Source organism: Cinclus cinclus, chromosome 24 (assembly GCF_963662255.1).
Source record: "Cinclus cinclus chromosome 24, bCinCin1.1, whole genome shotgun sequence".
Lineage (NCBI taxonomy): Eukaryota > Metazoa > Chordata > Aves > Passeriformes > Cinclidae > Cinclus > Cinclus cinclus.
In genome coordinates, this window is record NC_085069.1 from 3,464,242 (window position 1) to 3,479,421 (window position 15,180).

Sequence of the window (15,180 nt, forward strand, 5' to 3'; positions counted from 1 at the left end):
CTTTGCTGCTGAAGAAGGTACTAGCACCACTTTGGTTTCTCCCATGTGACCCGTCTGACTCTCACTTCCATGTGAAGGCCTGGACATCCTTGCTGCTCCTGCCCTCAGATCAGGGATTCTCTGTTGGCATGTCCTCATGGTGTTGGAAATGATAGAACTTTACAAATACCTTTTCTAATTCATTCTTTTAATTCAGTTTTCTAATTACTTCTTTTAATTAATCATGAGCCGTGTAATTTTCCACTCTGTCATATGCCACTGTAGCCAACATTTAGCAAGGTTTGCCATAAGCTGCTCTAGTGGGAACACAGCTTGGGAAAAGCCCTGAAGCTTTACGTTTTGCTAAAACAACTGTAATTAACCTTGATATGCATCAATGGTCTCAGACCTGGAAGAGGCATTTTATGGCTGAAGCTGGATGCAAGGAATGTAGAATTTCTGAACCACATGGACACTGTGCAGAACCCAGAGATAAAGAGGGAACTAACAAAGGTAATTCAGCAATTGTGCTGGAATGCCACTGTTCTCATTTCAGACAGGGTAGAGTTAATTTCTTTATTTCGGTAGCTCTTACAGTGCTGTGTTCTGGATTTGCAATGAGAATGGTGTTGATAATACGCTGAAGTTTGAGGTTTTGCTAAGTCACGTTTGTCCTGAGTCAGGGACATTTTGTTTTCTCATCTTCTGCTCTGCCTGTGAGGAGGCTCACAAAAGAAACTGGCAGAGAGCACAGCTGGGACAGGTGACCTGAACTGCCCAGAGGGACATCCACACCACACAGCATCATGCCTGGAATATAAAGTGGGAGGAGTTGCCCAGAAGGGCACTCTAAGAAAGGAATGTGTGCTTCCTGACACTAAAAGTAGCATTAGAGAGCTTAATTTATCCTGATGTTTTCAGTGACAGTGGTGACATGATAGTTTGGTCAAGCTGGTCTCAGCATTCTTTAACACTACAAACAGGAGGCCCTCCTTGCTCAAGCCATTCCTGCTAAGGTGTAGACAGGACACAGCTGGAGCTGCTGTATCCCTGCTCAGGCAGAGCATCCTGCCCCAGCTGGCACAGCTCCCTGAGCACTGTGACACTCACAGTCCATCACTTCACTCTGGAAAAGCCCCACTCTTCAACAGGACAGACGTCTAACCCCCCCTCCCCTTCTCAGAATGTGGCTGGAGATTCCTCCTTTGAGTGGGGACACCCAGCAAGATTTCACCTTGAGACTGAGAAAAAGAGACATTGGCAAGGGTAATATCAGTCTGTACTTAACATTTATTTTTCTAGCTTTAATTAAAAAATTGCTTCAATATTGCTTTCAACTACTGACCTATATTAGCAGCAAAAACTATCTACACTGTGGAATGAAGAATTCTAATTAAAGCCTATTACTCTAGTCACAAGCATCATCGCCCATATAAACCAACTGTTTCTTCATCTTTGAGAAGAAAACAAGGACACCTGTGCTAACAAACTCAGTGCTAATCTTCCCTTCTGCTTCAGCCAGGGCCAAAATCTGACTGCAGCACTCCCAGAGTGCCCCAAGCTCTTCTCAGACGTGCCCCTCTAGGCCATGGGCACCCTCCTCTTCCTCACCGAAGGGCGCTGGGCTGCGTGCTGCACAAACCGGCTGTGGAGATCATAGCCCAGCTCTGGGGATCTCCTCCGCTCCCTCAGCCTCGCTCGGGATTGCTCCTGAGCAGCCCTGAGCACAGGAGCCTGCTTGAAGCTGGTGTTGGAGGGCCCTGAAGCTGCGTTATCCCCTGGGGCTCTGTCACAACGGGAAGAACTTGTTCTCCTCCTCTTCCTCTTGCTCACAGAGGGGTGCTGGTCGTCTGTGCACTGCACAAAGCGGCCGTGCAGGTCAGAGCCCCGCCGTGGGGATCTCCTCTGCTCTCTGCACCTCGCTCGGGTTTGCCTCCGAGCAGCCCTGAGCTTGGGAGCCTGCTTCAAGCGGGAGCTGGGGGGCCCTGGAGCTGCTCTATCCACAGGGCTTTCATCAAAACATGGGGAATGTGTTGTCAGCCTCCTCCTCTTCCTCGCTGAGGGCTTGTAGTCTGTGTGCTGCACAGAGGGGTTGCAGAGGTTGTAGCTGCCCTGCACGGATCTGCTCATGTCCCTCCGCCTCAGCAGGACCTGCTCCTGAGCAACCCCGGGGCCAGGAGCACACTGCAAGCTCCTGTTGGAAGGTCCTGAAGCTTCACCATCCCTGGCAGTGGCGCTACAACTCGGAGGGCCCGTTCTCCTCCCTGCTGTGTGGTCCCAGTCCGTGCTGACCCCAGAGCAGCTGTGGCCATCCCTGCCCGACAGCGGGGATCTGCTCCGGTCCTGCTTCCTGCCAGCGCCTTCCATGCCCACGGCCATGTCCTGCAAAGAGAGCTGTGGAGAGTTCCTGCCCTTCTCTCCTGAAAGGACCAGAGTCAGTGGGGATCTCCCAGGAGTTCTGGGGGGGGACATTTCTGAGCCTCCCAAAGGCTCTTCTGGAGGGCTGCCAAGGCCAAAGGGCCAAAGGGGCACAAATGGGATGGAGGCAGCCGGGGTGCTTGGAGAAGAGGCAGCACTGTGGCTGTGAAGAGTGCTGCAGGGTGAGAGGGGGAAAAGGAGAAATGCTGAGATGCTAGAAGGAGATCCACTGCTCCTCTAGTGCACTGACCCTCCTCCCCAGAGTTACCTTCGTGCTGCCAGGCAAGCCCTGTGGGCCAACAGGAGCCACCTGCTCGCTGCTGGCTGCCCACTGAGGAAGGAAGGAAGGGGCATACGGTGGTGCCAGTGAGGAAGAAGCCCTTTCTCCAATTTTCAGATCCGAACACCTGGAGAAAAGAAAAGAATGGTCTCAGTTTGGGGCTGTTTTTGCAGCCCTCTCTGGGATTCGCTCATTTCCTTGGAGAGGTTTCGATGACAGAGAGAAGATTTAACCAAGGCCACTAATGGAAATTTTAGCTAGAGTCTTCTCACCAAGTCTACTCCTATCTCAGACAAAACTCATCTTTATACCTTCTAGACCCTCATGTGAAAATTCACACGCTTGCTTGGGTTGGAAGGGATCTTAATGCTCATTTTGTGCCACCCCGCTGTCATGGACAGGAATACCTCACAATAGACAAGGCCCCTCCAAGCCCTGTCCACCCTGGCCTTGAAAACCTCCAAGGATGGGGCACCCACAGCTTCTTTGGGCAGCCTGTTCCATGCTCTCACCACCCTTCCACTCAAGCATTTCTTCCTAATATCTCATGGAAACCTGCCATAATGGGTCAGCTGAAAACTGATACCCTTCATCCTGTCCAGCCCTTCCTGATAAAGGCTCCCTCCCCATCTTTCCTGGCAGGTCCCTTTAAGTTCCCTCACTCTTTTCTACAAAAGTCTAGCATCACAGAGCAGGCAAGTAGCAGGCTACATCAGGGCAGCAGCCTGAAGGACAGACTTGGGGCAGCACAGGTTCCACAGCACTGAATGAAGCTGGTCGTAATTGCCTTTGGTGAGAAATCTCTGCATTCTCTGCACTATGAGAAGCAAACCAATAGACAGGGAAAAGGAAACATCTTCTGAACGCATCTGAATGTTGCTTATTACCTGGCATAAAACAGCAGGTAGGCTTGCTGCCTGAGAGCTGTGTCAAGGCAACGAAGCTCCACAGACTCATCATCCATCAGGTACCACAGCCCATTGCTGGCCTGTGGAAAAAAAAAGGACAAAGATCTCTGCATGGTTTCTCACCAAAAACACAGGCAGAAAACTACCTAACAAAGAGTATGTCAAAACAAATCCAGTCCAGCCCCTCAAGACATCTCCTGCCCCAAAACCTTGGCTGTCAGTAACAACGACAGCAAAGTTGTCTTCCCCACACACATTTTCCCCATTGGCAAGGAAAGAAAAAAGGAAGGAAGGACATTGCTGACTACCTTTGTGTAGCAGAAATAGTGTCCTGTATGACAGCTGACCCCACTGTGCACCAGGACAGCATACAAGGAGTAACGGAGGGGTTCTCCCTCTGCCTGGGACATGTACGGGCGAAGATCCAGGTACTCGGGGTACTTCACAACCTGCACAGACACCAGCAGGGCTCAGAAGTGACCCTGACCTATGACACAGAATAGCCTGCCACATCCAGGGGCCAGAGGTGTGTAAATACATCTTTGGGGCTCACAAGCAGCTGGTTTTCCATAAAGCACACCATCACAAAGGTGTAATGCTTTGAGTGGCAGGAAACTGTTCTTGGCCAAAGCAGCTCTGCTGGAGAAGAGCGCTTGCCTGTCTTCCCAAGGGAATTCTCTCCCCAGAAGGGAACATGATGAACCCAAGACCAGTGCCTTGGCACAAGTTCAGGGAAATCTGCTCCAGGAAGAGAAAGCTGCACACCGGCTGTGTACAAACCTTGCTGATCTTCCTACCGGTGAAACAGTCAAACCTTTTTAGACACACCGTGAGAACCTTGGGTGCGCAATGGACTGTGAACTTCTTGAAGGCAGCAACATTCTTCTTACACCTAGAAACCAAGCACAGAACCCAGTGCTGAAATGCACCCAATCCTCCCCCAGGGTGGCCAGGCAACCTGTCCTGTCTCACACAGCTTTTGCTATTCTAAGGCTATTCCCTGCTCTATTTTAAAGAAGCTGCATCTCCTCTGTGTGCAGCAAAGCTCCATGAGAAGATGACTTCTGCTCAATGACATGCAACTCCCTCACACGGGATCTGCTGGTAATATGTGCTTAGTAATCATCTTACGTGTTACATTTGTAGCAGTTTTCACCATCCAGGTGCTCGGGTCTCACAAAGTCCTCCAGAGCTGCAGTGAGGGTCGAGGCTGTCTGCAAGAGTGACAAATGAGCACACTGAGCTGCAGGAAATTGCCTCACCCAAACAACTCCCACGAGCTGACAAGCAAACCCCTGCAGCTGATGCTGGAGAGACCCACCATGAAGCTGTCCAGAAGGAGACAGAAAGAGAGTGGGATGCTGAACATCTCCCTGTGTCCCAGAGGCTCCCGGAGCCATCAAGAGCTCCCTCCCCGTACCACCACACCACTCACATCAACTCATGACACTATGCAGGGGCATCAGTGGTGCAAACAACCCAACCCATCGGCCTGGGAGCCAGACAAGTGTTAGGGGAGGGCAAAGCAAAGGGGGATGAGGATATATTGAGGGTGCAGAGAGGATAATGCTGCTCGACCAGCTTAAAGACAGCACCTACAGAGAGACCAGTGCCATGGCCTCTGCAGGAGGACACCATCCATTCCCCTTCCCACCCACCACCAAGATCTCTTGTGCTCACAGCACACATTTTGAAGACAAATGTGCTGACTCTGGAAAGCTGCAAGGGCCTTGGCATGTCTTGAAGCACAACTGCAAAAGCTTCTTACTCTGATATCCAAAGGGATATCCAGGAAGGCCTCGTAGGAGTCAGAAACGGCTTTGCAGCTGACGCAGGTGACTGGAAGGAAAAATCCAAATGCTCAGCAATGGGAAGCTGACTGACACTGCCCATTTACACATTGTACCTGTCCCAGCAGACCAACTGTCAGGCACAGGCAGACAGAAGGACACAGGCAATGTCAAAGAGAGTAAGAGTTGAGGAAACATACCTCTGGATCTCAGAAAGCCTCCAAAGATTTGAGAGACAATGGTAGTGGATTGAGATGAGAGGTCCAAGCTGGAAACAAGTGGGAAGACAGAGCATTATCTCCGGCAAGAGTTTTGCTTGGCCTGAAAGCCCAGGGTTTAGGTTTCCCTTGATGGGAGCACACCAAGCAGTGCAAAGGGCTCAGAACTTTGTGAGGGTGATTTGCTTGTGCTTACTCGCTGCTTTCACTCAGACAAGCTGTCTGCATGGCATTGACAGTACAGCACAAGAAGTCATGGGCATCTTCCTCCCTGCCGGGCTCCAAATGTTCTCCTATGCCTAAGAAAGAAGGTTTCAGTTCTCTCATAGAAGGAGGGAAGGAAACCTGTTCAAGCACCTGGTACGACTTACGTTTGAAAACCTTGAGGACAGCCAAAGGCAGGATGGCACTGACAGGGGAACGCAGGACCTTGTTCACGTGTGCTTCCATGATGCACATCATGCAGAAACCCTGCTGGTGACCTGAAGAGGGACACAGGGAAGGTCCTTAGGTTAGCAAAACATCCACAGCAGTGGGATACTCCTCCTCTTGCACTGCCACTCCAGTCCAATACTCCACTCCTCCCAATGTCCCAATGGTCCCAGGGCATTTTAGTGTGCAGAAAATCTTCAGAGAGGGATGGTAAACCAAGAGCTTTCTGTGCAATAAGCACAGAGGGTTTAACTTGCAGGAATAAAGACTGCCAGGGAGAAAGAGGTGTTTTCATTAAGGGTAAGGCAGCAGGCTAGGACAAGTGGGTTCTAGGCTCCAGTGTTCAAAGAGTACAGACTCATGGGGCTGACAAAGGGCTGCTGTTGTCTGAAAACAAATTTTACATTCTGGGAATCTGGGACTTGATGAAGAGATTTTCAGGAGATGCTCCAAAAAGCACTCACAGGCCTGGCTGTGCTCTTGGGACAGCAGGTAGTTGGCCAGTGGGGGGGTGTAGGTCAGGCACTGCAGGACAGCGTTGAGGAAGCACGTGTTGCCCACATTGAAGAGCCCTGCTCCAGCACTCTGTCGCTGCTGCCAGACCATGCAAATCTTCTCTGGTGGGAAGAGGATCCTTTTTGGAGGAGCTATTCCCTCGGCGATGACTGCAGAGAAATTCCATTTGGAAAGAGATGAGGCGAGGAAAGAAAGCATATTTAAACTTTGAGCTTTCTACACAAGCTGTCAGGACAACCAGCTCAAACCTTCAACTCAGTATCAGGGGAAGCCTAGCACTGCCATTGAAATTTCCTGATTTGGAAAAGTCTGTTCCCCTGCTTACTTTGCCAAGAGTCCAACAAGCCCCAGCTCTGATTTCTGGGCCTCAGGGTACCTTGCCTTCTCACCAGAGCTCTAGACTGGATTATCAGGTCAAGCTTTCCCTGATTCTAACTGACTGGAACTTCTTGAAAACAAGCAAGTACTGAGCACAAAAGGCAACTCAAGGACCTGTCAGACCTCCCTATGAGCAATGATGTTTCAAAGTCTTCTTCATCGTGACAAAAGGTGTTTTCCTGGGACTAAACAACCTGGGTCAGTCTGGCTATTCTCAGCAAACATCCCAGACTTCACTCTAGCTTGTGAGCACATCATTCTGGGATCTGAGCACCAGTCATGTCAGCTGTCTGTGGGGAGTCACAAAGTCCAAAGCTGCCAGTGAAGCTGGTACTCACAGGAATTGTTCCCTGTTGTGGCCATCGTCCCTCTCAGGAGCAGCGGGCAAAGCTCTGGATGACCAAGGACGTGCTCCAGGAAGGGATCAGCATCAATCCCCTCACCTGATTGCAAAGAAATGACTACATCTCACCAAAGGAATAAAAACTCCAAAGAAATACAACCTATGGAAAGAACAGCATTTGCCATCAAGAGTTTCAGTGGTGCTTGAGCCAGCTGCTGAACTGCAGGCTCACAGCTTTGTGATCAGTGACAGAGCCCCAGGAGCTTCAAAGGTCCTTCTGAAGTGCTCCAGTGCATGTTACCTTCTCTGAGGAGGCCCTGCTGCTGTCACAGCATCAACAGCAGAGCTCTCTGGCTTTTCCCTCCTCTGCAGGAGTGACCAGCTTTCAGCCACTAACTTAACTACAGCCTTTGCTGCTCTCCTTCTGTCCCACTCCTTCCTGCAGTATCCAAGGTGGGCTTTTTGCCACTCTGGGCTGAGCCCAGCCCCTCAGACTGCACTCACCCCTTACTTACCTATCCTAGGCTATAGTAAAGAAAAGAGAATCAGCAAAGAAGAACTCTAGCCTAGCCTGTATGTGGACAGCCTACGAAGGGGCAACAGCTCAGCCTTCAGCTAGGAAGGTATAAGCAGCCTAGACTTTTCTCTCCTTCCTCTATGATCTATCCCAAGAGTCAAATCATAATTACCTGTGAGAGGACAAAAGCTGAAGGGGACAGTAAACAATAAATCTGCTTGAAAGGCAGAGAGGTGCGTAGCACAGGACTAAGCTGAGCTATCCTGAAGACCTGCTGACACGTTAGCCTGCTCTCAGGATACTGAGCCCTGGGCAGGTGAGTCACAATCACTGGAGAGGTGCCACATCGCTGCCCCTCAGTGACATGGGGGCACACAGGGATGGATCCCCTTGAGGTCACAGAAGCACATGGCTCCTGGGCCCTGGAACCACATGGCTCCTCTCCCAGGTGGCAGTCACTGGGACTCCCCCTGTCCTCTGATGCACAGGGGTTCACTGGCTGGCAGGGCCTCCCCTGACTGAAGGATCAGTGAACTCCTTCCCCAGAGCACAGAGCCCAGTGAGCAGAGCCCTGCCCAGAGCTGTCACAAGCCAGGTCACACTTGTGTCTGGCCCTCAGGCTGCCGGGCATTTCTGTTCCACTGCACTCTGTTCTTCCACTGGCCTGTGCCTGTGAGACTCCTGTGCAAGGCACCCAAGCTCTCAGAGGGTCCTTTCCAGTGAGTTTGGTGTGCCCCCAAGGTGCACCCACAGGCTGACCCTGGGCTGGCCCCACCAAAGGGACCCCCAGAGGCTGCCCTGGGTGAGCCTTGGCTGCCAGGGCCCCAGCCTCTCCTGGGCAGCTCTTCAGCAGCTTCACATTCACTCCTTCCTCCAGGCTGCCTTGGATCCGACACAGCTTTAGCCACATTCCCACTCAGGATGGCTGGAGGCACTTTTGTTCCTGCTGCATTTGACCAACAAGCTTTTGGGCCTTGCGGCAGGCAGTTGCTGTTCCTCGGGCTCCAAAGAGGCAGCTGGTTGCTATTCACCCCTGATGCCTCCGGATTGTAGCTTTTGTATTTTTCATAGATTTGCAATCCTGCCATTCTTATGCGTGTGACTCCAAACTCCATGCACAGTGTGAGCTGCTGCTTCCCCATTCTGCTCAGACACAGCAATTCCTGCCCAGGCCTGGCAATCAAGGACCCCTCACTGCCTCAGGCCCCAGGAAATGGAAACAAAAGTGAGTTGGGGGTGAACAAACTGAAGGTAAATGACTTCATTACCTGAAGCTGTCATTGGAAATAAACCTCCAATAGGCAAATGGACCAAACGTAGAAAAGGATGAGAAGCCGTGACCCACGGTCCATTTTGGAGTGTAGCCCCTGGGAGGCTTTGTCTGCCTGAAATGTTCCTGAAGGCCCTTCAATAAATATTGATATTGATATTGATATTGATATTGATATCGATATTGATATTGATATTGATATTGATGTATGGAATTTATTTATTCAGTAGATATATCTGCTTTTGATTCCCTTGGCTTTGTGTGGCCTGTGCTTTTAGGAAGCCCATGGAGGCATCAGCTGCAGTGTCAGGGAATGAGTGGCTGCTGCAGGCTCCCGGTTGTTTGGCCATTGCTCAGGTGACAGCACACCTGGTGCAGGTGAGGAGCAGGGTGGAGGCTCCTGGCGGGCCCCGAGCCAGGGCTGGGGCACGGGGCGGATCTGTGCTGCTCTGCCGGGTGTGAGCACAGCAGAGAGGGGGAGCAGGGAGGCGGGAGCTGCCGAGGGCTGGAGAAGCGCAGCTGAGTGCCGGGCTCAGGCGGACACAGGGGCCCGGCTGGGAGGTGCTGAGGAGCAGGGCACGGCAGTGCTGGCAAACAGAACCGTACCGAGGGGCTTGAGAAGGCTGGCACAAAGCAGGGTGTGAACAGCCCCGGGCTGGGTGGCTGCAGAGCCTGAGGCAGACAAAAGCATTGGGACCTTCCGCTGAGAAAGGAGAGCTGCAGCAGTGGGAGACAGAGGAGAAAGCCCAAGGAATGCAAGGAAGTGATGTCAAAAAAGAGCTAGTTAGACAGACAGAGAGAAAGGACAGAGGAAGATGGAAAGAAAGACAAAGAGCAGAGAGGGCACTGGCTGGGCAAAGAATAAAACCTGATTCAGACAAAATCTGAAATGGCAATTATTGGTTTGGAGAATTTAGCATGGTTTACTGTACTATTTTAAAATGAGAGCTCAGTGTCTAGCATATCCCTTGTAAAGATGTAGTATGTATTAGAAATACCTAGATGTAAAACTTTCTATCTAGAAAAACTAATTTTTCACCTTATTATGTCTAGACCTGCAGTGCAAAACAAAAGACTTACTCAGATTTAAGAACTACAGTCTTTTCTGCCTTTTTGTATTTGTGTTTTATTTTATTTGGTTTTTACTGCCAATTTACTGCCAATCTAGAGTTTACAATGTTTTCTGGAGCACCAAGGGCATGAGAGTCACAAAATTCCACGGGCTGGCTATTCTAGTGACAGCAGGAATCACTGGTGCAATCTGCTGGGTGTTTAACCTATGACAATTATTCCCAAGTAGCATATACTTCTATTGCCAGACGGAGTCAGGTTTCTTCCAGCTATACTTAAGCAGATACAATGTAAGCATTTACAGAAAGCTAAATTCAAAATGCCCTTTTCCATTCAAAAGATGAAAATAAGCAAGGTGTGGACACATTTAACCTCTTCCGTGAAATTCTGAAAGGATGATTAATTGTCTCTGGATATTCCTGTGAGCCCAAGCGTGTGTTTTCATGTTTCCGTCCCACACCTCTGTGCTCCAGACCAGCACAAGGATCCTGGCACAGAGCTGGAACTCTGCACTGGATTTAGTTGTGTTTATTCTGCACCATGGTTGGTTTGATTCTCCCCTGGCTCTCCTGTCTGTCACAGTAAGGCTTTCCCGTTCAGTGCTCTGGAGGCTGAAATCAGATCAGGTGGGGTTAATTCAGAGTTTTCTGGAACAATACTGAAGATCTGTTCCAACTGGAGGAATTAAGACAAGTTTTTCACCTGTACACTTTCTCTCAAAGTGAGCACCTTGCTTCAAGAGGCAACTGCACAGTCAGATTTCTAGCATCAGCTGAGACCAAGCTCTGCTGTAAAGCAGACTCATTTTGTTCGGTGCAAGTAGTCTTGGGCAAATGAAATCATTCACAGAGCCTCAGGGTTCATAGATCTTCAGGTAACTTGAGGGCTAAACACCTCTCTTGAAACAGCTGAGATTTGCAAATCCTCGTCACCATACTGATCCCACAAATGTGAGTTCTCTGAGCTTTGTTTTACAGTTTCAGTCAGAAAGGAAGTGAAGGAGAGGTTGATTTTTGTTTTTATCATTGACTCTCTGCTTTCTCATCCTGTCCAAGGTACCACCAGCCTTTCTTCCCCAGCAGAGACCAGGAACACGCAGCTTCCCCTGGAGGGGACTCAGTCCTGTAAGTTCTTCTGCATGCCTGCTATTCCAGGCCATGAGGACAGCACTCATCTGCAAAGACTCCTTCTGAAGCACAAGATCCCTGCCCTAGAAGTGCTAATTTCCATTTTGATAGAAACCATCCTTCAGGCTCAGATTCCAGACACTTAAGATGGGCAAGTGTGAATCCATGGATGCAGCTCCCCCAAAATCAAGCCATGAAGAGGCAGCTGAATCCCACCTGGTTTGGACACCTAGAGCTGGGCTCTCTGTTCAAGGAACTCATCCAGCCTTCCTCTGGATTCATTAAAACATGGGGGCCCTTTGGCACATTGTCTACTCCCTCTGATTTAGTGTTGTCCACAAACTTGAGAACTCACAAATTTTGCATAATCAATCAAGAAAGAATTGGACGTGGTGGTTTACCAGACTGAAACTTCCCAGGTTTTTAATGCTTACTTTCATTTACGTGAACCATATTTTACCTTTGTTTTTTTGTTTGGTTGGGTGGTTTTTCGTTTTTTTGTTGTTTTTTTTTTTTTTTTTAACGAATTACACTTTTCTTATCCCCACTGCTTTTTTTACTTGGGTTTCCCCTCTTCATCACTTCTTTCATAATACACACAGTTGTGCAATTCTCTAGGAATGTTGCTGTAAGGAGTCTAGCATATATGACTGGTGAGAAACTTTAATGCCAATAAAGCAATATGACAAAAAACAATGCATTCTTTTTGTAATGAATTTGAAATTTAAAAAATTAAAAGTATGAGACAGCATTTTCTGTTATAATAAATTTTTTGGTCCAAAATAAGATGTGATTAAAATCAAAGATGTCAAGCTTCTGCAAAGAATATTATGCCTTATAATTTTTTTGTGGATTTACAAACTCTCAAGATAAAAATTCATATGACATCCAATTAAGAACCCTGTACTGTTGGGGGTTGTTTCTTTCCCTTTTCCCTCTGTGGAATTTTCCCCATTGTCATGCTAAGATACCTGTTGATTGGGCCCTGGTGACAAGGGGGAGGAGAGAGAGAAGAAGGACACCCCGCGAGATTGAAACATGCAGAAGAGGAAGCGGAAGGCTGGGCCTGGGTCCCATTTCCCCCTTGGAGTTGGGACGAGAAGGACGATCGCCGCCTGTGTTGCATTCCTGCCATGCCATCGCCGGGAGCCATCCTCACTGCTGTGGGACCCTGCCCTGCTGCCTTCTCGCTGGAACCTGCCACCTTCCAGCACTCTGCTGAGCCCCAGGACCCACACCGTGAGCGGAGAGCTCTCTCCATCTCTCTCTGTCTCTCCCTGGGACAGCTCTGCCATCACCCCCAGCCCTCCTGCAGCTCTGCGGGACCTGCCCGCCCCCAGCACCGGGAACTGCAGCTCAGGGAAAAGGTGCCTGCAGCCAAAAAACACTGGGACTGAGTTACTGTTCTGTTTGTGGCTAATTCCATAGCTACTGTTGTTCTTATTTGTCTTGCTAGTTACACTAGTAAAGAACTGTTATTCCTACCCCCATATCTTTGCCTGAGAGCTCCCTTAATTTCAAAATCCTAATAATCGGAAGGAAGAAAGGAAGGATGGAAGGAAGGAAGGAAGGAAGGAAGTAAGGAAGGAAGGAAGGAAGGAAGGAAGGATCACATTTTTCAGTCCAAAGGGAATCTTCTGCTTTCCTTAGCAAACAGCTGTCTTTCAAACCAGGACATGTACTTTTATGATATTTATATTTACAGTTATTTCCAGGAATGAAGGATTAATTTAAGGAGTAATGCATGTCCTTATCTTTCCAATATCATTTACACTTTGAGCATTTAATATAAAGAGTTGTATTAATAGTTGCAGAAGATTACAGTGGTTAAGTACTTCAAAGGCCTACACTTGGTCTAACATGTTTAAAACAATGACTCTAAAATTGAAGAAATATCTTTGAGGCAGTGGGGCAGGAATGCAATTTTGCGCACCTCTTTTTTTTTTTTTTTTTCCCCAGTAACAATCTCAGAAATAAAATCAGTGCTCAATAATATCCTGGGCTCCACATTGTTACCTGAACTCTGTCCTCTCCTTTCCCCCAACAGATTTACTAAACACTTTCAGGAAATAAATGCAAACAGGTGAAAACTAATTCTTTTCAGTTCTTTCAGTAAAGTCAGGCTCTTGAATATTACTCTTTGGTTCAAAAATTCAGAAGTATGTAAAGCACAATTTTCAAGCTTTTGAAAAATAGCAAGGAAAAGAAAAGGAAAAAAATAAGTTTATTGAAGAATTTCTTAAGTATGTGGAAGAAATTCCCTTCCAAAATGTTAACATAGCTTCTAACACTCCCTCTTAGAGCTAAAAATCTCCACTCTTCTCCCTCCTTCCTCCCCAATAGCTGAAGTAGATCTGGAAATTGATTTTCCTGAACAAGAATTTAGAGTGAAAAATTCCACCACAAACACCTGGAACAACCCAAATCTTCTATTTCATTTCCACACTAACTTAGGTTTGCTCCATTTTTTCCTTCAGGGCTCCTTTCACCTCCTTATTCCTCAAACTGTAAATGATGGGATTCAATAAAGGAGTCACCAGAGAATAAGAAAGGGAGAGGAATTTATCCACAGATGCACAGTAGCTGTATTTTGGCCGCAGGTACATGGAGCCTGCAGTGCCATAAAAAACAGTCACAACCAGGAGCTGTGAGGAGCAAGTGGAAAACGCCTTCTCCTGGCTCTCAGCTGATGCCATGTGAAGAATTGCAGAAACGATACCAATATAGGAATAAATGACCAGTGAGAAAGGACTCAGAATAGCAAAGACAGCCACCACAATGACCTGGATTTCACTTGGGAGAGTGTTGCCACAGAGCAGGTCCAGGAGAGGCTGAATCTCACAGAAGAAGTGGTCAATGGCACAACCACACAAGGGTGAGCTGAAGGTGATGAGGGTGTGAACTAAGCCCACAGCAGTTCCACAGATGTAAGCTCCAACAACCAGGCTTCTGCAGACCCTGCTGCTCATGATCATTGTGTAATGCAAGGGGCAGCAAACTGCAAAATAACCATCAAGGGACATGGCAGCCAAGAGAAAACACTCAGCAACTCCAAAGAAAAGGAAGGAAAACATCTGCATTGCACATCTTGTCTTGGAAATACTCACTGTTCCCACCATCAGGTTCTCGAGAATACTTGGGATAATGACAGACAAATAGCAGATATCCCAACAGGACAGCTGAGTGAGGAAGAAATACATCGGGGTGTGAAGGCGATTATCACTGTTTGTTATCAAAGCTATCACTGTGTTCGCCATCCAGGTGAGAAAATGAAGAGATAATAAAACTAGAAAGAGCAAAGGGTGTAAAGGAGAGGTTCCAGAAAAACCCAGGAGTCTGAATTCACTCAATCCACTGAGGTTCCCAAGGATCATCCTTGTCTGGTGCCTTGCAGAGCTCTCCTCGTTTTAGTGTCCAGCAGCCGATGAAGCTGCAAACAGCCGGGCAAATCTGCAGTCAGAATACAACTGCCTGCTTGAACAGACAGAAAGAGGACTGGAATTTAGATACTACTCAGATTTTGAGAAGATCTTCTGAAAAGATTATAAAAGCTTCTAAAGAAAATGAGGCAGTCTTATGCGTTTTGTTTCTGTCTCTTTTTGACTGATTCTTCTTTCATAGCATTGCCTTCAAAGGCTGTATATTCACCACTCTCTTCAAACGCTCAGCTACCGCTTTTACTCTGTAGAAAAAGAAAACTTGTTGTGGCAGAGATCTTTTCATGGACTAATCAGTTCAAGTCTCAAAAATCATCAGTTGCACCATTTGAATATAACAAAGGTAGTTTCTCCTGTTGTGGAGTGTGGTAGAAGAAGAGAGAGGATAGGAAAAAACCCCTAAATGTTGAGGTCTCCAGGAAAGCTTTCAACTCTGAGCACTCTGCAGTGAAGCAGAAGAGAGGTTTGTCCACAGCTCTTTATACTACATCTATAT

The 15,180-nt window shown here is 48.1% G+C and overlaps 1 protein-coding gene across 1 annotated transcript; it reads right to left on the minus strand.

The window, feature by feature from the left end:
- Positions 1-13,697: 13,697 nt before the first annotated feature.
- LOC134053130 (olfactory receptor 10C1-like) lies at positions 13,698-14,621 on the minus strand. The gene has a single exon (XM_062507972.1). It carries the CDS (start codon positions 14,619-14,621, stop codon positions 13,698-13,700), a length of 924 nt encoding a protein of 307 aa, XP_062363956.1.
- Between the last annotated feature and the right edge of the window lie 559 nt (positions 14,622-15,180).